At 41.4% G+C, this 24,994-nt stretch overlaps 1 protein-coding gene across 8 annotated transcripts in view; it reads right to left on the bottom strand.

Moving 5' to 3' along the window:
• Positions 1 to 11,212: 11,212 nt before the first annotated feature.
• Positions 11,213 to 24,994, bottom strand: part of bahcc1.L (BAH domain and coiled-coil containing 1 L homeolog) — a 220,223-nt gene continuing 206,441 nt past the window's right edge. For all 8 annotated transcript variants that reach the window (XM_041576469.1, XM_041576471.1, XM_041576470.1 and 5 more), the window contains one exon: positions 11,213 to 13,278. In XM_041576469.1, coding sequence (XP_041432403.1) covers positions 13,072 to 13,278 — 207 coding nt within the window. In that variant the 3' untranslated portion in view covers positions 11,213 to 13,071. The remainder of the gene's footprint in view (positions 13,279 to 24,994) is intronic.

The raw sequence follows: 24,994 nt of genomic DNA on the forward strand, positions 1-24,994 counted from the left end.
TTATATAAGCCTCTATGCCATGAGTGTTTGACATTAGGCATCTGACCCCATGCTTCCTTGTAAGCTTCTCTACCCCAGCAGTGACTTGGCTTGGGTTGCTGCCAGTAGCTACTGCGTGTGCAAATGTTTTAGCAGGGGTCACATTGGCTGCAGCAGCAGAAGTAGAGGCAATGGGGCTTTTTGACATGGGCTCTGACTGGTGTTTCCTTGCAGAGCTACAGCTGGGTTTTTCAGGTCCTTTTGCTTTAGAACCAAGAGATTTTTTTTATAAATTTCCTTTTTATTCCCTCCCATTATTTTACACAACACCACACAAAAAGAAAGCTTTATACTATTGATTAACAAAAAAGTAAGTTTTAAGTTGAGAAGCTGTGGCAGGGAGAGGGTTAATGTGAGCAGGTGCCTGGGAGCTGCACTGCTGCTGCTGGAAAAGATTTTATATTTATACTTATATTAAATCCTTCTCCCTTAAGCTTTCTCTCCTCACAGAACTGAGTGCAAAATTAAAATACCCACTCAATCTGTACAAAAATTAAACAATTTGTGCTGAAACAACAGAAAAATGCAAATGAAACTGACACCCAGGTGCGGGGGAGGGGTAGGGGATCTAACAGTGAGTTTGTAGCCCAGAGCAAGTGAAGGGAACTGGGCTAGGAATCACTCACCTTCAGGGTCAAAAGAAAAATCGATTTTTAGTAAAGAAAATCAACTCAAAACTTCCCAGATTTCACCCACCAAGTGGACAACACATTCACACACCAAGTGATAACAAAAAATCCTGTCTCAAACAGGAATTTCAATGCTTAATTCAGCACTAAACAGAGAGCTTTCTCCTGTGTGTTGATCTTTCATTAGCTGAAGTTACCCACGGGACTGTTTGTATGCGCTAACTTCATTTTGGGGCCTCTAAATGCCAGATACTTTGGTAAACTTATGAACAATGGCCACCAAAATGTTCAGAGGAACCCTGGCAATCATATTTAGGGTGCTTTTTCTTGGTGCGTAACGATACTTGGGTGATATGGTGCTGAGAAGTTGAAGCTTTGAGGCAATTTTCAGATATTTCACCAAAACCAACAATTGTGGTAAAGCCTTGCGACTCAGTAGTTTGGAGCAAAAAGGCATGGGTACCCATTTTAGATTTGTAGAATGTGTACTTTCCAAAAATATATGGGTTTTGGGGGGTAAACATATATTTCTGTATTTTTACCCTACAAAAATGCAGTCAATGTGTTGATTTTTCATTAGCTGAAGTTACCCAAGGGACTGTTTGTATGCGCTAACTTCATTTTGGGGCCTCTAAATGCCAGATACTTTGGTAAACCTATGCACAGTGGGCACCAAACTGTTTGGAGGACCCCTGGCAATCACAATTTGGGTGCTTTTTTGTGATACGTAATGATACATGGGTGATATGGTGCTGGGAAGTTGAAGGTTTGAGGCAATTTTCAGATATTTCACCAAAACCGACAATTTTGGGAAAGCCTTGCGACTCAGTAGTTTGGAGCAGAAAGGCATGGGTACCCATTTTAGATTCAGTAGAATGTGTACTTTCCAAAAATATATGGGTTTTGGGGGGTAAACATATATTTCTGTGTTTTTACCCCACAAAAATGCAGTCAATGTGTTGATTTTTCATTAGCTGAAGTTACCCACGGGACTGTTTGTATGCGCTGACTTCATTTTGGGGCCTCTAAATGCCAGATACTTTGGTAAACTTATGAACAATGGCCACCAAAATGTTCAGAGGAACCCTGGCAATCATATTTAGGGTGCTTTTTCTTAGTACGTAATGATACATGGGTGATATGGTGCTGGGAAGTTGAAGGGTTGAGGCAATTTTCAGATATTTCACCAAAACCGACAATTTTGGGAAAGCCTTGCGACTCAGTAGTTTGGAGCAGAAAGGCATGGGTACCCATTTTAGATTCTGTAGAATGTGTACTTTCCAAAAATATATGGGTTTGGGGGGTAAACATATATTTCTGTGTTTTTACCCCACAAAAAATGCAGTCAATGTGTTGACTTCTCAGTAGCTGAAGTAAAGTCCTGAACAATTTGGATGTGCTAACCCATTTTGTAATCGGCAGAATGTGTACTTTTCAAAAATGTATGGTTTTCTGGGGTAAACCTACGGTTTCAGGATTTTCTGCCTTGGAATCTAAAGCATGCCGTTTTCTGCCTTAGTGCTTTCAAAATTCGGTAATATACTGCCGGGAGTTTTTGCTGTACAGAAGTCCTAAATCTCCCTAAAACTATACATTTCTGGTATTGGCACGTTCGAGAGACATAAGGCTTTCCAAATCAGTTGGATTTTCATCCGTAAAATGAAATATTTTTCTGGTATAAATTGATATACGATGAAAAATGGTAATTTTTCATTTTTTTTTGGTATTTAGCACTATAAATTTTTTTGCACAGGTGGAAATACATGAAAACTCAGCAGATTTAGAAAGCTCAGTTTCTACCGCAAAAAAACAATGTATAGTTTTCCTAGGTAAACTATAGGTTTCCCCTCAGAAAATGCCCCTAAAGTGAGAGAGCACAAAATGTTTCAAAAACGGCTGGCATTTCACGTAACCAAAATGTGAAATTCTGCTGGCACTTAAAGGGTTAAGGCTGTAAAAAGATACATACTAATCAAAATAAACCTTTCTGTCTCATCTAAATATCAACTACCCAACTGCTAGTTGATCCAGAGAAAAGTCAAAACCCTCATCTGCATATTCAAAAACAGAAATTCCTTTCTTTTAATCTCAGTGGATGTCCCCGTGTCTGCTAGAAGGACTTACTGGTAAATAAAGCCTCAGATTCCCTCATATAATTGTACATAGTTACTGTATTTCTACCCTTAAGTGCCTCTTCTCCAAACAACACAAACTTGCCAGTCTTTCTTTATAGTTGAGACTTTTCATACCCTTAACCAGCTTAGTTGTACTATTCTGAACTCTCTCCAATTCAATAATATCCAGTTTGAGCTCTGGAGGGCATATTTTAGATGGGCCTTACCAGTGATTTGGGGGAAGAATTACTCTCTCCTCCCACAAATGTATACTCCTTTTGCAGTACAAAACCCTTGTTTGCCCTTGTAGCTGCTGAATGGCATTGCTTGCTACAGCCAAGTTTATTATCTACAGGTACCTCTAGATGCTTCTCCATTATGGATTTGCCTAATGCATATTTTTACATCCCAGGTGAAGTGGCTGAATTTCATGTAATTTAGTCATCCAGGTAGGCAGTTTGTCCACTGCTGTTGATACTTGGCCTGAATAGTTTTGTGTTATCTGCAAATACAGATACATTACTTACAATACCCTCCCCCACGTTAATGAATAAATTAAAGTCAACAGAATCCAGAATCCAGCAGCAGTTCCCATACACCATAAACAACTAACCTCTGTACTTGATCCATGGGAAACAAACAATATTACTAATATGAACAAGGGCATCCTCAGAAAAATTTCCAGGGGGGGCAAGGAAGAAAACATATTACACAAATTAGTGTACCCATATTTTGATTGCCACACAAACCTAACAACAGCTTTTCTATAAATTTACAGTATAAAGTAGTAAGTGTTGCACATGTATAACATTGCCATTCTATTAGTGACACAAACTCCTTGTTTGCCAGGACAGCACTTGCTCTTTTCTACTTTCTTAACACAATTACTAGCCAGCGGTTTGTAGGATGTTATTCCCTCTAGAGTTCTAGTTACAGCTGGATACATACAGTGAAGCCTTCATTTTACATATCCTCATTTTAAGTTTTTCCATATTTTATACCATTTTTTGTGGTCCCATCAATACATTTCCCTGACTTCACACTGAAAAATTTAAAATTGGGGTTCTACCGTACATAAAGTAGAGTAACAACAGCAGGAATAGGCTGTGCACAACAAAATGTCACTAGTATAGAATCTATATTTATACATTCTATTTCAGTCTAGGGGAAAGCTGCTTTATTCCCAGAGTGGTAGAAGGGTTAAAACATACCTCCCAACATTTTGTAAATAATGGATTTTTGACCACACCCACTTTGTGGCCACACACCCCTAATTACCATGTTCATTTTACAAAATTTTGCAGGTTATGAAAGTTTGAACATATTTCTGTGTTTATTTTTCCAGTTATTACAGTTTTGCTAATGAAGATGAATTGTCCTTTAAGCTGTGAGTCTAACTTTTCCCAAGGGACCTGTTCTCTTGTATTATTGTTACAATTACTTATTTTCTTATCTAGAAATTGTTACAAAAGTATCTTATCTTCTGCTGTTTCTGTTCTGGGCTCTCTGCCAAAAGCCAGTTAAGTTAGAAACTTTTTTTTTCTGGCTGTTCAGTGCATAAAAAATCTGAACTTTCCAGTACAAAAGAGGGACTACGGGTTGAGCTGTCAAAAGAAGGACTGTCCCTCTAAAAACGGAATAGTTGCGAGGTATGGTTAAAAGATAAGTCATCCAAAAAGAAACAATGAGGTGGATTCAGGACAGGAGCAGGAGAGGGGAGTGAGGTGCAAAAATATATATTATAATATTATAGATATTTCTATCTATACAGATATAAAGGGGAAATTTACTAAAGGGCAAAGTGGCTAACACTGGCAAAAATTCGCCAGCGTGACGTCATTTTGGCACTTCAGTGATTTACTAACTAATGTAATTTCGCTAGACTCTTACGCTAGACTAATTTTCGCTCTGGCGAAAGAGCGTTACCACGCAAATTTACTACGTTTTTGATATAACTGACCGTTACCTCTATCGCCAGACTTGCTTTCACCACCTCAGACCAGGCGAAGTGCAATGGAGTAGACAGGACTTACTTGAAATTTTGTTGAGATTTTTTTTTGGGAAAAGTCTTTTCCTTTTTTCAGGGTGATAGCCTGCAAAAGTGCGTAAATTTTTTTTAGGGTACCCAGTTTCCCCCCTACATTTGCTTACATATGGCACACATGCAGTGAGCACATGTGTAGGGCAATATAACACCTCTATTTTATTTTATTAAAGTTCCCTGGCCTTGTGTAGTGTACTGTATTTGCTGCAACATATACGTCCATTGTACTTTAACTGCACGCCGTATGAAAATTAGCCAATGCTAGCGTAACTTTGAACTGCTGATCGTATTATCATTAGCACAACTTCGCAAGTGTTCGGTACCCTGTGCTCAACTTCGGATCTTCGTGAATTAGCGCTGTCCAGGCGAATTTACGTCTGGCAAAATGTGCGCGAAGCGGATTTTTGGAGGCAAGTACATTTACCTCATAGAGTGAGGCAGAGGGTTATTAGAGACAGAGAGGTGAGTTTGGGGGTAACTCAGCAGAATGAGAAGGGAAAGGGTAAAAGAGGACAGTGAATAGAGTGAGGCCATGGATAGGTGGGGGATACCTTGGAGCAGCAGGGCAAGGAACTGAAGTGGTTAATGTGCTTTGTGGCAAATGCACATGAGAGAATGGCTGTAGTAGTCAAAATCAGCAGCCAACCTGTACCTATAAAATTCAATAATGAATGTAGTTACACAGCTATACACAGGCTCATCATAGTCTCTATAACTCACACAGTTTGTCAGACCTTCTTACACCCAGTTGCCCTTACACACACACACATTAACACTAACAGTTAATTTTACACACAGACATAGATACACGCACATATGACACACACACAAACACTGGCATTTACACTCTAAGCTAAAGGGATACTGTCATGGAAAAACATGTTTTTTACAAAATGTACCAGTTAATAGTGCTACTATAGCAGAATCCTGCATTGAAATCCGTTTTTCAAAACAAGAAATGGATTTTTTTATATCTAATTTTAAAATTTGCTATGGGGCTAGACATTTTGACATTTCCCAGCTGCCCTCAGGTCAAGTGACTTGTGCTCTGATAAACTTCAGTCACACTTTACTGCTGCACTGCAAGTTGGAGTGATGTCATTACCCCTCCCTCTTACAAGCTGCTGTAATGTAAATAGAGCCTTGTCTGCTGAGCCTGTCAATTGAACAATAGGCAGGAATCAAGATAAGCTCCCACTGACGCCACTTCAGAAGGACTGAAATAAGATAGTCCTGTGATCACTGCCCCCACTTAAGCTGGCCATAGACGCAAAGATCCGATCGTACGAATCAACGTACGATCGGACTTTCCCATCTCCCGACCCTCCACTAACCATTCAGATCAAAGTTTTTACCATTCCGATCAAATAAGAACAGATCACCAAATGTTCTGCCCCTGACAGCAATCGTACGATACTTATGTCTGACAACACTAGTGACAGTCTCCCTCTGAAAATCGTACGATCGGCAATTTTCTAACCTGTCCGATCGACCAAACGACCGATCTCCGATGGACGAAAAATGTCGGGACTCTCCACACATGGTCCGAAAATCGTACGAATCCACGATTCGTACGATCGGATCTTTGCGTCTATGGCCAGCTTAACGTTTCAAAAATAACTAAATATATATACACACACAATTCATTTTGGGCACTGGAAAAAATATTTTATATAGATAGTTTATTATATTTGTTTACACAAAAATGAATGGCAGAAACACAGGAGTACACTCTCAGGACTGATGACAGGGAATAGAAAAAAGGATAAAATAAGGACATGAGAACCAGGAAAACTTAAGAGGAAGTCTAGGAAGGGTTAAAATAGCTCAGGAGAAAGGAGGCAGTAAGTAGTTAATGAAAAAAGAAGTATTGCAGGCAGGAAAGGAGCAAAGTGTGTGTGAGGTGGATAGCAGAGGGAACTCACAGCTCCTTTACCCCAACAAGTAACCAGTAAAACAAACTAGGATGGCAGCAAGGAGAGAAAGCTCCCCCTCCAAAGGAATATAGAGATCAAACTTACAGAACGGCAGGAGCTTTGATAGTGTCTGTGGGAGGAGGGGCTGCTAGTGCAGCTGTAGAGCAGGACGTAGGAAAGTGAAAAGTAATTGCTTCCCTGCAAACCATGTGACCTCTCTCCTCCAAACATCACACGCATGGACAGAGAGGGGAGGGGGAGTGTACAGCTAGATTCTCATGTCATAGTGCGACCTGGCTTTTCATTACAGAGTGGCTGCCTCCAAGCACACAGGTAATGCTGTGCCTGCTGTTAGAGCAGCACAGGATGAATGTGTAATGAGCAGAAATGGAAGCCCCTATGACAAAATACAAACTAAAATAACTTATGCATGGATTTGTGGATTAACATTTTATTTGCCAGACAGTGTTTATGGATGTGTGTTTTTTATAAAAATGCAATGTTTTTTATAAAAATGCAAAAAAAAAAAGTTTAAAATGACGACAGATTTCCTTAAACATACCTGACAGATTCACAGATTCCTTCAGCAGAAGGAGATTCTCTACTCTGATCCTCTGTTCCTTACACAGTTGAAGAGAAGGAAACGTCTCAGAGGGAAGGGGCAGAAAATCCGGACCGTTGCTCTGAGCAGTAGAATAGGCATTGGGATGCTCCATTATTTGAAGGGGTGCTGACCTGACGAGATGTAAGCCTTTAATAAGCTTATTACAGGTTCTCATTGGTAATTTTAAGATATATGTTCATATAAAAGAGAACAAAAACAATATATATACATATAGCAATCGAATAGCATTTATTATGAAGTATACGTCCAGGGGGGGCAAGTACCCCCCCTCCCTTGCCCCTATCTGTGGATGAATGAATAGGGCACTGTATAAAAGGATTCAGTGAAATCCAGTCACATCTACCCCAACAGCAACGGGAGGGGTTTAAATAGCCAATTCCACTAATTAGAAGGGGTAGCTGCAATCACTTGGCCCCATTAGTGCATTTTACAGCATGGGTGTGTGAAAGGTACCCAGTAACAGTATCAACAGTATCAATCCTAGACAGGCTCTGTGAGTTGCCTCTGTCTCTTTACAGCCTGCTTGCAGCAAACCAAAGAACTTCAATGCGTAGTTTAAGTTCAAATTAACTTTTAGGGGGTTGTTTATCAAAGATCGAATTTTAGAGATTTGTGAGGTTTTTTATACCTCGAATGAACTCACAACTCAAATGATTTAAGAAAAAAATTTAATGGAAAAAACTCGAATTACTTGAATGAATAGTTTTCCAGTGAAACCCACCGAAAAAAGGCTATAAACATCTTCAAATGGTTGAAGAGAGCTCTGCCATTGAACTATCCCTGACCTCAACAGGTTTTACTTTAAAAATATTTTATTTTCATATTAAACATATTCAACAGGTTTTAGCTGGAGTATTTTTGGATTCAAGCTATTCGAGTTTTGATTGAAAAATACCCTTGAAAACTCAAACTTTTTCAGGTAAAATCAACTAAACCTTTGATAAATAACCCCCTACATATTAGAAACACATTGATATTCCAGGAAATTGCAGTTGCTCCTCAGATTCTGTTTCTTATTCTTCAGGGGTTTTTCTTGTTTACATTACTTTTCTGCCTTTCTTCTTCAGCTTAGTGGGCATAGCTAAGTGAATGTACTGTATATTTTAATATTTTAACTACTTCTCTTTCTGTATGGGTCATGGTATATTTGTTATGAGGCCCTAGACACTTCTGCAAACCAGAGATCTGCAGAAACTACACACCTTAGGGCTGTCCAACTGGCGGCCCGCGACACCCCTTGTGTGGCCCCCCACCTACCTGCTGTGTTTGCTTTCCATGTGTCAGATTTAAATATCACTACAGAAATTAACTGGCCCCTGCATTGTTTAAACCTCAAATTCAAACTAATTCCCTGTATTGTTCACACCCCTAAAGCCCTGTACTGTTCACAATTTAGACCCAGACTGAAACTGAACACATTGTTCACCTGTTCACACTTTATACAAATGCTAAATGCTAATGGAGCACCAGCACTGTGTCACTGTATGTAGTACATATTAGAGTGGTCCTGATAGGTTTCCCTGTGTCTTACTCTGTTCTGCCTTCCATATGCTCCCTGTGTGTGCCCTGCTCTGCCTGTGTGTGCTCTGCCTGTGTGCGCCATGCTCTGCCTGTGGAACATTAGCCTGGTATTTGTTCTGGGGGTTTGTTAGCATTTGAAAATAAATTATTGTTAGGGGCCCCTAAGGTGTTTAATCATGTGCTGGGGGTGCTGTGTTATCCAAGGGGAAGAGGAGGCATATGGATTTAAGGGTATGTCTTAATATGACAATATTTTTTCAAGATATGTGTGATAAGTGATATCCCTGCAGTGAGCACCAACCATTTGATTTTATGGTGTGCTACCATAATTAATATGGACATGATCTTGTGGTAACATGGGTGTGGTTTAAAGTGGGTGTGGTTTATAAACACTGGCGTCCATTATTGGCCATCCACTATGTATAGCGCAAAAAAAATTCGGCCCTCTGTACCACAGAAGTTGGACAGCACTGCACTAAGGTGTTCATTATGATCACAGCTGGAAAAGGGAGAATGCAGGTAACAAATGTACAAAAAAATTGACAACCAAACGTGAGAATTTAAAATTAATGTGGTAAAAATGTATATATTTACAAACAGTCAGCACACAGTTACACATAGGGTTGCCACCTTTTCCAAACAATGTTACCAGCCAGTGTGGGGGGGCGGGAACTAAAGGGGCAGGCCATGATGCAAAAAGCGGAGGAGCCGCAGGGACCGTGATGCAAAAATGGGCGTGGCAACGGCGCACGATGCCCAGAAGAGGAAGAAACTGTAAGTTTCCACTGGAGGGCCAAGGCCTTTGTTAAGGGTATTACAAATTACCGGCAACTACATTGCTGGTTAATTTGTAATACCGGCCCCGGCCTTGGCAGGTGTTTTCCCATTTTGTGGAACATTCTCTATTTTTGAACCCAAAAGACAGAATTGGATGTGGGTCATGGCTTGATTTGCCATTTTGGACTATGAAATGTTGGGAGGTATGCAACACCAAACTACAGGTAAAGGATCTATTATCTAATCAAAAATGTGTTAGTTTGATCGATTTGCATTGTTAATGTTAAAGAGCTACTGTAAAGACCCTTCTCACACAGATGAATAACATCCTGTCAGAGGCTCCAAAGCAGATGGGCCGCTGAGGCACCTGCCAAGAGTGTCATTATGGCAAATGAGGGGAGCAATGCCAGAAAACATGCTTATTGTAGTTTATTTCAGTTTTAATATCCAAACACAATGAATAAGTGCCACACATGTTCATCAAAAAGTGTAATGCTGCATCCATAGCCTTGAAAATGCCCCCTGTGTAATTACCTCCATTTGGACTACCCTCCTTTATTAATTCGGTAAAGGTAAAACTACACTGGAGATTTTGTGGGTCAGATTTAATCTGATCTTGCCACGCAACACCATGCGTTTTGTAGAATCCTATGAAATCTTAACCCTCCATAGCTAGAATGTAAAGTTGGCCTTATATGTCAAAATGTTGTAGTTTGTTCCTGCATCTACATCCAACATTCACTGCATTTCAACTAGAAAAAAAAGTTGGCCAGACACCATCAGATGGAAAAATGTCCATGTAATTTACACATCAGATTTTTTTATCAGTCCCATTATATCTTGACCCATGCAACTGCATTCAACTTGTAAAGTGCAGTCTGTCGATCAGACACTGTCCTAGAAATTCTCCTGTGGGGTTCAGCCCTAAGTTGTGATATCACAGTCACATAAAAAAGGTGTTATAAGCATCAAGGACAGAGAGCAGAGACAGTTGCAAAGAAAAGAGATAAGAGTATGACATGTGATAAGTGCAGGGTGGCCAGTTGACCAATTTGCACAGTGGCACAATATTTGAGCAACTTATTAGACCAGCTACCTTTTTTTCTCCTCAGCTGGTCTGAATCCACTACTATACTTCCAGACGTATTGATGTAGTAGGGCCCCAGGGATAGGGTTGTTGGCACAGCTTTCCACCCTTTCATTGAGTGCCAAAGCTTATGGCAAAGTGATCTGAACAGTTAATTAACCACCACTACCCCCTTAGGCTTCCAACCCATGCCAAACCTTATTACAAAATCACAGATTCTGGAATTTGAGGTATTTTTATATGCCAGATAGCCTACGCACTGGCCATAGTACCTCCTATCCTCTGTGCATTTGATGACCAAAACTGTTCACCCTCCCTTCTGCCAGAAGTGTTGTATTACAAAATAAAACTATTATTGAACTGAGTAGGGACTTTTCATCCCAAAGTTTTCTTTTTTTTCTGTTTGTTTGTTCGTTTGTTTGTTTGCCCAGGTAACAAAAAAGGAAAAAACAGACAAAGCTTAATTTATATAATATATATTTATAGAATATTTCCATTTTTTATTCCATCGGACCATATTGACATTCCCAATACTTTTTCTTTAATTTTTCCTTAAAAAATGTCTTAAACAACACAAAAAAAAATATTTCAGACAACCTATTTACATATTTCCAGGATTTTGGTGTTTTTTTAAACAATAAAACATTTAAATGTGACAACAATTTGTTTAGATACTTAAATTGTCTTCCATTGCCCCCTTCAAGTCTCTGCCTAGTCCCCAAGTGCTTTTTCCTCTTTAACCCATATTATAATTACAAATTATACAGAATTCCTAATATTCTCAGCCTTTGCTGAAGGAGCACAGTGCATAATTTATATTGTAGCAACAGCAAAAAAAAGGGGGGAGGGATTATTTAAACTAGCTTTCACTTTTTTTTTTTATTTTGTTAATAAAAAAATTCCAAAAGAAATTTCTGTATTTACACAGTGAATAAATAGAGTAATATTACACCTGATCCTGCCTTTCATGAAGAAAAGCTGTTAAGAGGTACTGGGGAGAATATGGCTTGAAACTTGAGGTTGTTGACCATAAATTAGAAATAAAAAAAAAAACACACAAAAAATTACAAGTAATTACAAATGAAATTAAATGAAAAGAAAATGTTTCTGTTAAAAGGCTTAGTTAGCACATGTTTGCTAGGAAATAGTACAATTTGCTACATGCTTTAGGATTTCATTATTCAACAATTAAAAATTGGTTAAAGACCAATTTAGGTTCTGTGCCCCTTGAAACAGGACTTTTTTTTGTCATGGACACTCCTTACTCAAATTTAGTTTGTGAGCACACTCTAGGTGCCGTAACAATAATGTTATGAATATATCCAAGGCTACAACCCCAATATCTTTCTATAAAAAGTGGGGCCCTGTATATTTTCCTGTATAGAACAGGGAAGGTGCTTACTTGCTGTTATATTGTGCGGTGGCATTCAGCAGCAGTCTTGAGATAAGCAGATAATACTGTAAGTTGTGTCAAAGAAAGCATTACTAATCAAATTAAGGTTTTTCCTAGCACTGCTGCATCAAGCCCTTCAAGGACATTGGGTCTGTAATGCATTTGTTTTACGACAGCCCATGCTCTGCAGTGTTACAGACGCTACTGCCTGTGAAGGGATTATTTAGTTTTTGTGTTATGAGGAAGGGTAGATATTGGGCAATGTTTCTGCAAACTCTTCTTTAACCACAATGTTTAAGGGCAGAGGGGTCAGGAAAGGATGGGGGGGGGGTTATATGGTAGGGGCCTGGATTTGCAAATTATTAAGGTTTTTTTGTAGCACACCCCTACGTACGAGCTCTTTGATTGCCTCCTCCATGTATCCTATGCACCACATGGGATGCAAAAGATTTGCACAAATGCTTCAGCTGTTTGAAGTGTTTTGTAAGACCACATTAGTAGTGATCAAGGTTTGATCCTTACAAAAGAAATGCACGGTGTGTGTCACAGCAGGCTTTAAGATCAGTTTTATGTACATGCGTCTTTAATGTGCAAACACACATAAAGCTCTTTGTGTCTGTGTTCACATTGTGTGCATTAGCTGCAAGAGATCATATGAGTAAAATGGATTCTGCTGTGCTGGGCTCAGCCAGTCAGTGGCACCTAGAATTCAAGCCAAAGTACAGTAAGACATGAAGGGCTCTGCTCACCAATCCAAGGTTCCACATAAGTGTAGCGCCTGATGGGAGCCCTATCAGTTCCTACATTAATGTTTGATTGGAAGTCTGTGTATTTGTACATGCTACCTGCAGATTTGTAATGTGCTACTGTAAGAAGTGCTGAATATTAAGTGGTACCCTCCTGCATACTGCCTCTTGCATGCCACCTCAGCACAGCACTGGAACACCCTCTGCAGTCACCAGCCTTCCAGTTCCCGGGTCATAGGTCCCTGCCAAGTAGTAGAGATTCTGCCGGTCTTGGTAATGCTTGTTGTGGCTCAATTTGTCATACTGCTGACGGCTCACCACCTGGCACTTGTGTGAGATTGTTTGTACGTCATTTTCGTCCTCGTGTGATGACTGGTACAGCGCATTCTACAGACAAATAAAAAAGACACCACTTATGAAAACATAAAAAAAAGAAGGAAATAGGCACAACTATATTAAACTTGTGAAATTTGTTGATTCCTGGGTTCTGCCAAAATTAAACTTCTGGGAGTGATGATTTTGGAGTTCTCTTCTTTCCATGTCCCTTTCCTTTCTTTAGTTCTCTTAACCCTTTAAACTACCTTTCCCATTAATCATTCATTAATCATTAATTTCCTTCCTTGCCGCCCCAACTTCTATTTTAATTGTTCCTCAAGTGCCATTAATTATATGCAGCACTTAACCTTGCAGGCAGCAGAGATTCTGGGGACATTAGTGCAATCTAAACAGAACAAGACAATTACAGTGAGTTGTTTGGTCCCTATGGCACAGGCCAGCACTGCATACCTATGGTAAGATTCATGCATTTTCTTCTTTAAAGCATAACTCAAATTCCTTTTGCTATAAATGAAAAAGGCATTTGTTATTCATCTCCAGCTGTGCTGCTTTGTTTTCACCCATACTCTGGTTTCATCCCCACTAGATTTAGAACCCCAGATGCTTCACCAAGATTGTGGCTGTACAGAAAGTTCTTTAGTTCAGCAGAACTCTTACTCTAAAAGCAGTGCCTTTATGTAAGGTAGCCAAAACCCTAAGTCAAAGTCACACACGGTTGATAAATGAAAATGCTAACAACTGAATGTTGGAGTAAAGGGTTATAGAGAGGGTCTTGCATAATAGGAAACATCTGAAATTTGTAATCAAACTTGCATGATGTCTCAGCTGTAAGTGATCTCACGTTCTATGATCTCAGGCAATACAGTAAGCTCCAGACACTGAAAATTGTCATACTGGATTACACACAAACACATGGCTCAAACAATTTTAATGTTATTGTTTTAATTATTAATTATTGTTTTAATTATTAATTATTGTTTTAATTGAACCATCTGGATTTTCACTATAGAATCCAGTATTAGCACCACTGTCAGTTGGAGAGCTGCAGACATCCAGCTGATGTGAAACAAAATCCTTCAATGGCAGGCTGGAACAGGCAGCCGTAAATGCTGGAAAACTGTCATCATTTTCTAGTTATTAAATGTTTTAAGTGTAAGGCCATACACCTAAAGATCCACTTGTTTGGCAAGTTTAATTAAGTTTTAGACACATATCTTTTTCAGGCATCAGCACAGGAGATCCAAGAGAAACTCTGAACTTTTCAACAATCCGGGTCTGCAGGCTGTGCTGTCAAAATCAGGATAGCCCCATGAAAAAACTGGACAGTTGGGAGGTATGATTACAGAACAAGTGAATATTTGCTTGATTTGGCCATGCATGAGCTGGGCCAAATAAGGGCGATCTTATCCCATGGCATCATGCAAACCATCCGTTTATACTGCAGGGTAATACTCGTCAATCAGGAAAGGACTGAATCAATGTGTACATGTGGTCAAACCCGTGATAGATATCTGGATGATTTTTGACCTGATATAAGTTAGATAGGCCTGTGGCACACATGGATCATTAATACTTGTAGCAGTGATTAAACCACTTCTTGGCCCAACTCGCTTCCCTTTCCTTCTTCTTACGTGGGACTGGGAGTTTTCCAGATATACTAAGCTCAACGCATTGGATTTCACTCCTTCAGGCCACCAGGAGCACCAACTGGCTGTATATAGTTCTGTCTCTTCATTGTTCCCTCCTGGGAATCCACGACAAAGGCATAGACTTTTCATAAGACTGAGATTGAGTCTTTGTCCTATTGTCATTCTATCCATCATTGTATTTGGCCAGTGGACTGAGGGGGGAGATTTTGGTTCTGTATGAGCATAATGTTATTGTAATCTTAGTCTACATTATGTTTAAATTCTGTTGTACAGTTTTAAATAAAAAACATAAAAACCCTTGAACTGGAAATGCTGTGGGTCACCCTGTACTCATAAAATCACTGCATGTGCCAAGCCCTAAGCTTGTAAGACCTATGGTAAACACAGTGGCAAATTAACACAAGAGTAAAAAGTAAAAGGATATAAAGGATTCTGGCTGTCTGCTTCCTCTGCCGGTATGTCATATGTCTGTTCTCCTTCAGACTCAAAATAAGGATCCAAAATTTTTAAAGGGAAACCAGCGCTCACAGCATGAGGTCAGGCTCACAGAGAAGAGAATAAAAAAGAATAAAGAAGAAGAGAGATTTTCGCCAATATGGTGTAGTATTTTCCAAATGTGTTTGCACACCTTTTGTGATTATCTTATATAATAAATAAAGTGTCTCTTATATCCACCAGCCAACTCTACCTCTACAATAAGGATCGCTGCAATATCTAAATGGTTTTAGAAAATCCAATAATATTTTATTAGTGAAAGTTATTGTTTAAGAATTTTAAATAATTATTACAATACTAGATGCCGCTGGATAAATTAATATGCACCATGTTTTAAAGAAAGAAGTTTTGTGTAAAAAGTTTTTTTTAAATCTTTTTTTAAAATATTGTTATCATGGAATGTTTTTATTGATGTATAACTATGGAATGACATAAATCAATATATCTGTATAGTATAAAGAAGGAAAGCTAATTTATACATTTTTTATGTTGAATTTATGGTGGTTGCTATGGACTGGAACCACATGGCAACACACATGGAGCCATAATGACCATGAGGAGTTAAAAACAACAACAACAACTAGACAGGGCAAGAAGAGGAAGGAAGGAGAAAATTACAATTTGAAGCCTTTTGAAAAAGTCGAAGGACGAAACGCGTCAAGGCTATTACGCCATCGATAAGCGCCTGAGGTCTACACGTAGTGGGAAGAGACGCCGGCGACTTTTCGCACATACACCAACAGCTTGGAGACTCTTGGGAACGCGAAAGCGGTGACTGTGGGAAACATAGTATTATATGCGAACTTATCACTGGAACATTGTGAGTGTATTTTTATTAATTGTTTATTAAAAATGTTTACAATTTTACACTATGTCAGTGAATTCTTATGTGCATTATTCCTTAAATGTCTGTGAGTACCCCCCTATACAAATTCTCACGGTACAGGGCTGGAGATAGTGGTTAATAAATCACAAAAATACGCTGGAGTGGATATAAGAGACACTTTATTTATTATATTAGATAATCACAAAAGGTGTGCAAACACATTTGGAAAATACTTCCCCATTATGGGCGAAAATCTCTCTCTTCTGCTTTATTCTTTTTTATACTCTTCTCTGTGAGCCTGACCTTGTGCTCCAGGGAAGAGGCAGAGCTCAGACAGAATAGCCAAGGGAAACCAGAAAAACAGATAATTACCCTCGAAAAAGGCAAAACATAGGGATAAATCTCATTTTCTGGCAAGGATATCCCCTTGTATTGCTTTACAATTTGGTGGTATGTTTTTGGACATCATTATTGATTTAATTTGTCCTTGAAGTACACTGACTGTATGAAGTATAAATGGATTGTTTATCAATCAAATTGATTGATTATTTAAAAGTACATCTGATTGAATATTGTATTTTCTATAAAGAGACTTTTTCTGCAGTACCACCTTTGATTGTATTGTATTGTAAGGGAAACCACTCAGGCCTTTCAAATTGAATCCTCCCTTTGGGTATACATACTTCATTGTAGGTATCTTTCGGTCCTCCTAAAATACCTTTGGTAGGCAAGTTTGGACTTTTTAATGCACCTTTTTAAAAGGGGAAAAAGTGGCACAAAATCACTACCTGTGCCATAGGATTTGAACAGCATAAGATGGTTTAGAATGGGCTTTCTTTGCTGTGGCCTGTGATTCTTGGAACAATGATGCATAACTGATCACCCTTTTATATTAAATATGTTAAAGGGGGGGCGTGGTCTGACCACTGATGTGAGTGCACGCAGAAATCGGAGCTCCGCACCAAACCCTGTTTTAAACCCGGTAATCCCTGATATTTCTGGTGAGAAACGGAGATGGAGCACGGAAACCAACAAGCCCTACCGGAGAGACTACTCATGGGTAGAGATGTCGCGAACTGTTCGCCGGCGAACTTGTTCGCGCTCGCCGGAAGTTCGCGAACGTCGCGCGACGTTCGCCATTTTGGGTTCGCCATTGTTGGCGCTTTTTTTTGCCCTCTCACCCCAGACCAGCAGGTACATGGCAGCCAATCAGGAAGCTCTCCCCTGGACCACTCCCCTTCCCTATAAAAACCGAAGCCCTGCAGCGTTTTTTCACTCTGCCTGTGTGTGCTGAAGAGATAGTGTAGGGAGAGAGCTGCTGCCTGTTAGTGATTTCAGGGACAGTTGAAAGTTTGCTGGCTAGTAATCGTTTTGATACTGCTCTGTTATTGGAGGGACAGAAGTCTGCAGGGGTTTGAGGGACATTTAAGCTTAGGTAGCTTTGCTGGCTAGTAATCTACCTTCTACTGCAGTGCTCTGTATGTAGCTGCAGTGGGCAGCTGTCCTGCTTCTGATCTCATCTGCTGACTGCTGCAATAACAGTAGTCCTTGTAAGGACTGCTTTTATTTATTTTTTTGTTGTTTTACTACTACTACTACTACTACTACTACTATAAGAGCCCAGTGCTATTAGTCTAGCAGTGTTGGGGAGTGGGACTGGTGTGCTAATCTGCTGCTCCTAGTAGTTCAGCAGCACCAACTTTAATTTTTTTTTTTTAATATTCATTTTTTTTTATTTTACTTTTTTTTATTTTACTACCGCTGTAGTAGTGTATAAGTTGACCTTTTAGGCATTATTTGCCCTGTAGGCATTATTTGCACACTGTTTTCTTCAACCCGCCATCGAGCTGTGTGACCTTGTTCACATTCTGTCTAAATATCCATAATATTACCGTCTCCAGAAAAAACACCGGAGTCACTTTTTTCAAGCAGCCATAATATATTTTACGTAATCCGTATCCACCGCTGTAGTAGTGTATACGTTGGCCTTGTAGGCATTATTTGCACACTGTTTTCTTCAACCCGCCATCGAGCTGTGTGACCTTGTTCCCATTCTGTCTAAATATCCATAATATTACCGTCTCCAGAAAAAACACCGGAGTCACTTTTTTCAAGCAGCATTCATATATTTTACGTAATCCGTATCCACCGCTGTAGTAGTGTATACGTTGGCCTTGTAGGCATTATTTGCACACTGTTTTCTTCAACCCGCCATCGAGCTGTGTGACCTTGTTCACATTCTGTCTAAATATCCATAATATTACCGTCTCCAGAAAAAACACCGGAGTCACTTTTTTCAAGCAGCATTCATATATTTTACGTAATCCGTATCCACCGCTGTAGTAGTGTATACGTTGGCCTTGTAGGCATTATTTGCACACTGTTTTCTTCAACCCGCCATCGAGCTGTGTGACCTTGTTCCCATTCTGTCTAAATATCCATAATATTACCGTCTCCAGAAAAAACACCGGAGTCACTTTTTTCAAGCAGCATTCATATATTTTACGTAATCCGTATCCACCGCTGTAGTAGTGAATACGTTGGCCTTGTAGGCATTATTTGCACACTGTTTTCTTCAACCCGCCATCGAGCTGTGTGACCTTGTTCACATTCTGTCTAAATATCCATAATATTACCGTCTCCAGAAAAAACACCGGAGTCACTTTTTTCAAGCAGCATTCATATATTTTACGTAATCCGTATCCACCGCTGTAGTAGTGTATACGTTGGCCTTGTAGGCATTATTTGCACAGTGTTTTCTTCAACCCGCCATCGAGCTGTGTGAGCTTGTTCACATTTTGTCTAAATATTGATAATATTATCGTCTCTAGAAAAACCACTTGAGTTACTTTTTTTCAAGCAGCATTCATATATTTTACGTAATCCGTATCCACCGCTGTAGTAGTGTATACGTTGACCTTGTAGGCATTATTTGCACACTGTTTTCTTCAACCCGCCATCGAGCTGTGTGACCTTGTTCCCATTCTGTCTAAATATCCATAATATTACCGTCTCCAGAAAAAACACCGGAGTCACTTTTTTCAAGCAGCATTCATATATTTTACGTAATCCGTATCCACCGCTGTAGTAGTGTATACGTTGGCCTTGTAGGCATTATTTGCACACTGTTTTCTTCAACCCGCCATCGAGCTGTGTGACCTTGTTCACATTTTGTCTAAATATTGATAATATTATCGTCTCTAGAAAAACCACTTGAGTTACTTTTTTTCAAGCAGCATTCATATATTTTACGTAATCCGTATCCACCGCTGTAGTAGTGTATACGTTGACTTTGTAGGCATTATTTGCACAGTGTTTTCTTCAACCCGCCATCTAGCTGTGTGTATTATCGTTTCCAGAAAAACCAACTGAGTTTTTGTTGTTGTTGTTGTTTTTTTAAAAATAATGCCAGGCAAAGGCAGGCCGCCACGCAGAGGCCGTGCTAGGGGCCGTGCTGCTATGCAATCCTGTGGCCCTAGCAAATTGCCCAGTTTTAAAAAGCCAATGACCCTGAACTCCCAAAATGCTGAAGAGGTAGTTGACTGGCTTACACAGCACACCCCATCCTCTACCGTTTCTAACTTTACCACAACATCCTCCTCATCCTCCACTGCTATGGCCACCCCACGTAACACTTCCTCCACCACCGGTGCCCCTTCTTCACTGGGGTCAGAGGAGTTATTTTCCAATGAGTTTCTTGAACTGAGTAATGCGCAACCATTATTGCCAGAAGAAGATGAAGGAGATGAGGACCTTACACCAGATTTAATTCTGGCAGAGAACACGATAGAGATGGACATAATGAGTGATGAGGAGGAGGTCCCCGCTGCTGCTTCCTTCTGTGATGTGTCAGAAGAAATTGATGCATCTGAGGAGAATGATGATGAGGAGATTGATGTTTTGTGGGTGCCTAGTAGAAGAGAGCAAGAGGAGGGTAGTTCAGATGGAGAGACGGAGAGTCAGAGAGGCAGTAGGAGAATAAGACTTATAAGAAGCAGGGAGGACAGCCCGCAGGGATCAGTAGGGCAACAACATGTATCGGCACCTGTGTTCAGCCGGCCAACGCACCCGCCATTGCCGCCAATACCGCCAACTCCGCCAACTTCTACTGTTACCGCCAGATCGCACACTTCCAAAAAGTCAGCAGTGTGGGATTTTTTTAATGTGTGTGCCTCTGACAAAAGCATTGTAATTTGCAATGAGTGCAGTCAGAAACTGAGCCTTGGTAAGCCCAACAGCCACATAGGTACAACTTCTATGCGAAGGCACATGAGCGGCAAGCACAAAGCACTTTGGGAGCAACACCTCAAAGGCAACAGGCAAACTAAAAGCCACACTCCTTCTGGTCCAGCATCTTACTGCTCTACCTCTGCTCTCCTTGACCCGTCTGAACCACCCTCCACTCCGCCTTCCACCTTGACCACCTGTTCCCATTCCCAGTCATCTGCCACCAGCCAAGTTTCTGTGAAGGCCATGTTTGAGCGTAAGAAGCCAATGTCTGACTGTCACCCCCTTGCCCGGCGTCTGACAGCTGGCTTGTCTGCACTCTTAGCCCGCCAGCTTTTACCATACCAGCTGGTGGACTCTGAGGCCTTCCGCAAATTTGTAGCAATTGGGACACCGCAGTGGAAGGTACCCAGCCGCAATTTTTTTTCTAAAAAGGGAATACCACACCTGTACCAACATGTGCAGAGCCAAGTTACCGCATCTCTGTCACTTAGTGTTGGGCCAAAGGTCCATATGACTACTGACGCATGGTCCTCCAAGCATGGTCAGGGCAGGTATGTCACCTACACTGCCCACTGGGTGAACTTGGTAATGGCTGGGAAGCAGGGAATGGGTAGCTCAACAACAACAGTGGAGTTGGTGTCACCGCCACGGATTGCACGCGGTTCTGCCACCACCTCTACTCCTCCATCGCTCTCTACCTCGTCTTCTTCTTCTTCTTACTCTGCTGCTGGGTCCTCCTTCTCCTCCTCCACACCTGTGCACCCCCAGCTCCCCCTAGGCTATTCGACGTGCCAGGTACGCCGTTGTCACGCTGTCTTGGGGATGACGTGCCTGGAAAGCAAAAACCATACCGGATCTGTACTCCTGTCATCTCTGCAGTCACAGGCCGATCGGTGGCTGACCCCACACCAACTGCAGATCGGAAAAGTGGTGTGTGACAATGGAAGCAATCTGTTGGCAGCGTTGAGACTAGGCAATTTAACACATGTGCCCTGCATGGCACATGTGTTAAATTTAATAGTCCAACGTTTTGTCTCCAAGTACCCAGGATTCCAGGACGTTCTCACCCAGTCCAGAAAGGTGTCGGCCCATTTCAGACGTTCCTACACAGCCATGGCACGCCTTGCTGACATTCAGCAGCGCTACAACATGCCAGTCAGGCGTTTGATTTCTGACAGCCAGACTCGCTGGAATTCAACGCTCCTTATGTTGGAACGTCTGCTGCAACAACAAAGGGCCGTCAACGAGTACCTTTTTGAACTGGGTGGTAGGACTGGATCTGCACAGCTGGGGATTTTTTTCCCCCGTTACTGGGTGCTTATGCGCGATGCCTGCAGGCTCATGCGACCTTTTGAAGAGGTGACAAATATGGTCAGTCGCACCGAAGGCACCATCAGCGACCTAATACCCTTCGCTTTCTTCCTGGAGCGTGCCGTGCGACGAGTGACAGATGAGGCTGTAGACCAGCGTGACGAGGAGCTGGAAGCGCACGATTTCTGGTCGGAATCACCAGAACGAACCCAGGCACCTGCTGCAACGCAGGGAGAGGTGCCAGAAGTGGAGTCAGAGGAGGAAGGTGGCTTTGTGGAGGAGGAGGAGGAGGACCAACAGGAGCAGGCTTCCCAGGGGGCTAGTGGTGACCTTTTGGGGACCCCTGGTCTTGTACGTGGCTGGGGGGAGGAGACCGTGGATGATGCAGTCCTTGATAATGAGGAAGCGGAGATGGATAGCTCTGCATCCAACCTTGTGAGAATGGGGTCTTTCATGCTGTCATGCCTGTTGAAGGACCCCCGTATCAAGAGGCTTAAGGAGAAGGACCTGTACTGGGTCGCAACGCTACTAGACCCTCGGTACAAGCATAAAGTGTCAGAAATGTTACCAACATACCACAAGTCCGAAAAGATGCGGCATTTACAAACCAGCCTGCAAAACATGTTGTACAATGCTTTTAAGGGTGATGTCACTTCAGGAACTCATCAACATTCCAGGGGCAGAGGTGCCAGTAATCCTGCCACGAGCACACCTGCAAGGACAAAGCCCTTTGGCCAGTCTGTAACGTCAGACATGCAAATGTTTTTCTGTCCAAGGCAGCGCCACAACCCTTCTGGATCCACCCTCAAAGAACGCCTCGACCGGCAGGTAGCGGACTACCTGGCATTAACTGCAGATATCGACACTCTGAGGAGCGATGAACCCCTGGACTACTGGGTGCGCAGGCTTGATCTGTGGCCAGAGCTGTCACAATTTGCCATGAACCTCTTGTCTTGCCCAGCCTCAAGTGTGCTCTCAGAAAGGACCTTCAGTGCAGCAGGAGGGATTGTAACTGAGAAGAGAACTCGCCTAGGTCACAAAAGTGTCGATTACCTGACCTTTATTAAAATGAATGAGGGGTGGATCTCGGAGGGTTACTGCACGCCGGAAGACTTGTTCTGACTTCTATGCAGCTGTCCTTCTCTTCAAGCCTCATGACTCCACACACAGCTGTCCTTTAGCGTCCTCCTCCTCCCTCCGCCACCGTTACAAACTAGGGTGCAAACCCTACTGGTTTAATTTTTTCTGGCCTCTGTGCTTCAGTGGCTGCAACCAAAAAAACTGGGCAAACAATGTCTACAAGGTCAACGTATGGCAAAAAATGACTATTTTCAGCATTTATATGGCATATTTTTTCTGGCAACTGTGCTTCAGTGGCTGCATCCAAAAAAATGCATATTTTCTGCATTTATATGGCATAATTTTTCTGGCCTCTGTGCTTCAGTGGCTGCAACCAAAAAAATGCATATTTTCTGCATTTATATGGCATAATTTTTCTGGCCTCTGTGCTTCAGTGGCTGCAACCAAAAAAATTTATATTTTCAGCATTTATATGGCATAATTTTTCTGGCAACTGTGCTTCAGTGGCTGCGACCAAAAAAATGACTATTTTCAGCATTTATATGGCATATTTTTTCTGGCCTCTGTGCTTCAGTGGCTGCGGCCAAAAAAACTGGGCAAACAATGCCTACAAGGTCAACGACGTTGACCTTGTAGGCATTGTTTGCCCAGTTTTTTTGGCCGCAGCCACTGAAGCACAGAGGCCAGAAAAAATATGCCATATAAATGCTGAAAATAGTCATTTTTTGCCATACGTTGACTCAACGTATATGGCAAAAAATGACTATTTTCAGCATTTATATGGCATATTTTTTCTGGCAACTGTGCTTCAGTGGCTGCGACCAAAAAAATTCATATTTTCTGCATTTATATGGCATAATTTTTCTGGCCTCTGTGCTTCAGTGGCTGCAACCAAAAAAATTTATATTTTCAGCATTTATATGGCATAATTTTTCTGTCAACTGTGCTTCAGTGGCTGCGACCAAAAAAATGCATGTTTTCTGCATTTATATGGCATAATTTTTCTGGCCTCTGTGCTTCAGTGGCTGCAACCAAAAAAGTTTATATTTTCAGCATTTATATGGCATAATTTTTCTGTCAACTGTGCTTCAGTGGCTGCGACCAAAAAAATGCATATTTTCTGCATTTATATGGCGTAATTTTTCTGGCCTCTGTGCTTCAGTGGCTGCAACCAAAAAAATTTATATTTTCAGCATTTATATGGCATAATTTTTCTGGCAACTGTGCTTCAGTGGCTGCGTCCAAAAAAACTGGGCAAACAATGTCTACAAGGTCAACGTATGGCGAAAAATGACTATTTTCAGCATTTATATGGCATATTTTTTCTGGCAACTGTGCTTCAGTGGCTGCGTCCAAAAAAACTGGGCAAACAATGCCTACAAGGTCAACGTATGGCAGTTGTTTAAAGAGAACAGTAGATTACTAGCCAGCAAAGCTACCTAAGCTAAAATGTCCCTCAAATCCCTGCAGACTTCTGTCCCTCCAATACAGAGCAGTATCAAGCAGATTACTAGCCAGCAAACTTACTATCATCTGTCCCTGAAATCACTAACAGCTCTCCCCCTACACTATCTCTTCCAAGCACACACAGGCAGATTTTTCAGATACATTTTTGCCCTTGATCCCCCTCTGGCATGCCACTGTCCAGGTCGTTGCACCCTTTAAACAACTTTAAAATCATTTTTCTGGCCAGAAATGTCTTTTCTAGATGTTAAAGTTCGCCTTCCCATTGAAGTCTATGGGGTTCGCGAACCGTTCGCGAACCGCTCGCGTTTTTGCGCAAGTTCGCGAATATGTTCGCGAACTTTTTTTCCGACGTTCGCTACATCCCTACTCATGGGCCAAAACCGAGCTAATAAGCGGTCCTCAGAGGCAGCGGCCCGTCTTGAGAGGTACGCCAGAGACCCACCTCAAAATGGCGGAGACAAGGCCAAACACGGGAAGCGCACGGACCCGAGACAAGATGCGGATAGCGATGCCTCTGAATCAGTGGAAGACGGGAACCAAGCGCTAGATCAGTCCCAGGCAGAGGGGGAACCGACCTTAAGAGACGTGATGTCGGAAATCAAGGCAGCCAACACAGCCTGCACAACCCTCATTAACGCCAGGACGGAAGAAATAAAGATTGACCTGTCCATCATAAAGCAGGACATGCAGAAGTTGCGAGAGAGAACAA

The sequence above is a fragment of the Xenopus laevis genome, chromosome 9_10L (genome assembly GCF_017654675.1).
Source record: "Xenopus laevis strain J_2021 chromosome 9_10L, Xenopus_laevis_v10.1, whole genome shotgun sequence".
NCBI lineage: Eukaryota > Metazoa > Chordata > Amphibia > Anura > Pipidae > Xenopus > Xenopus laevis.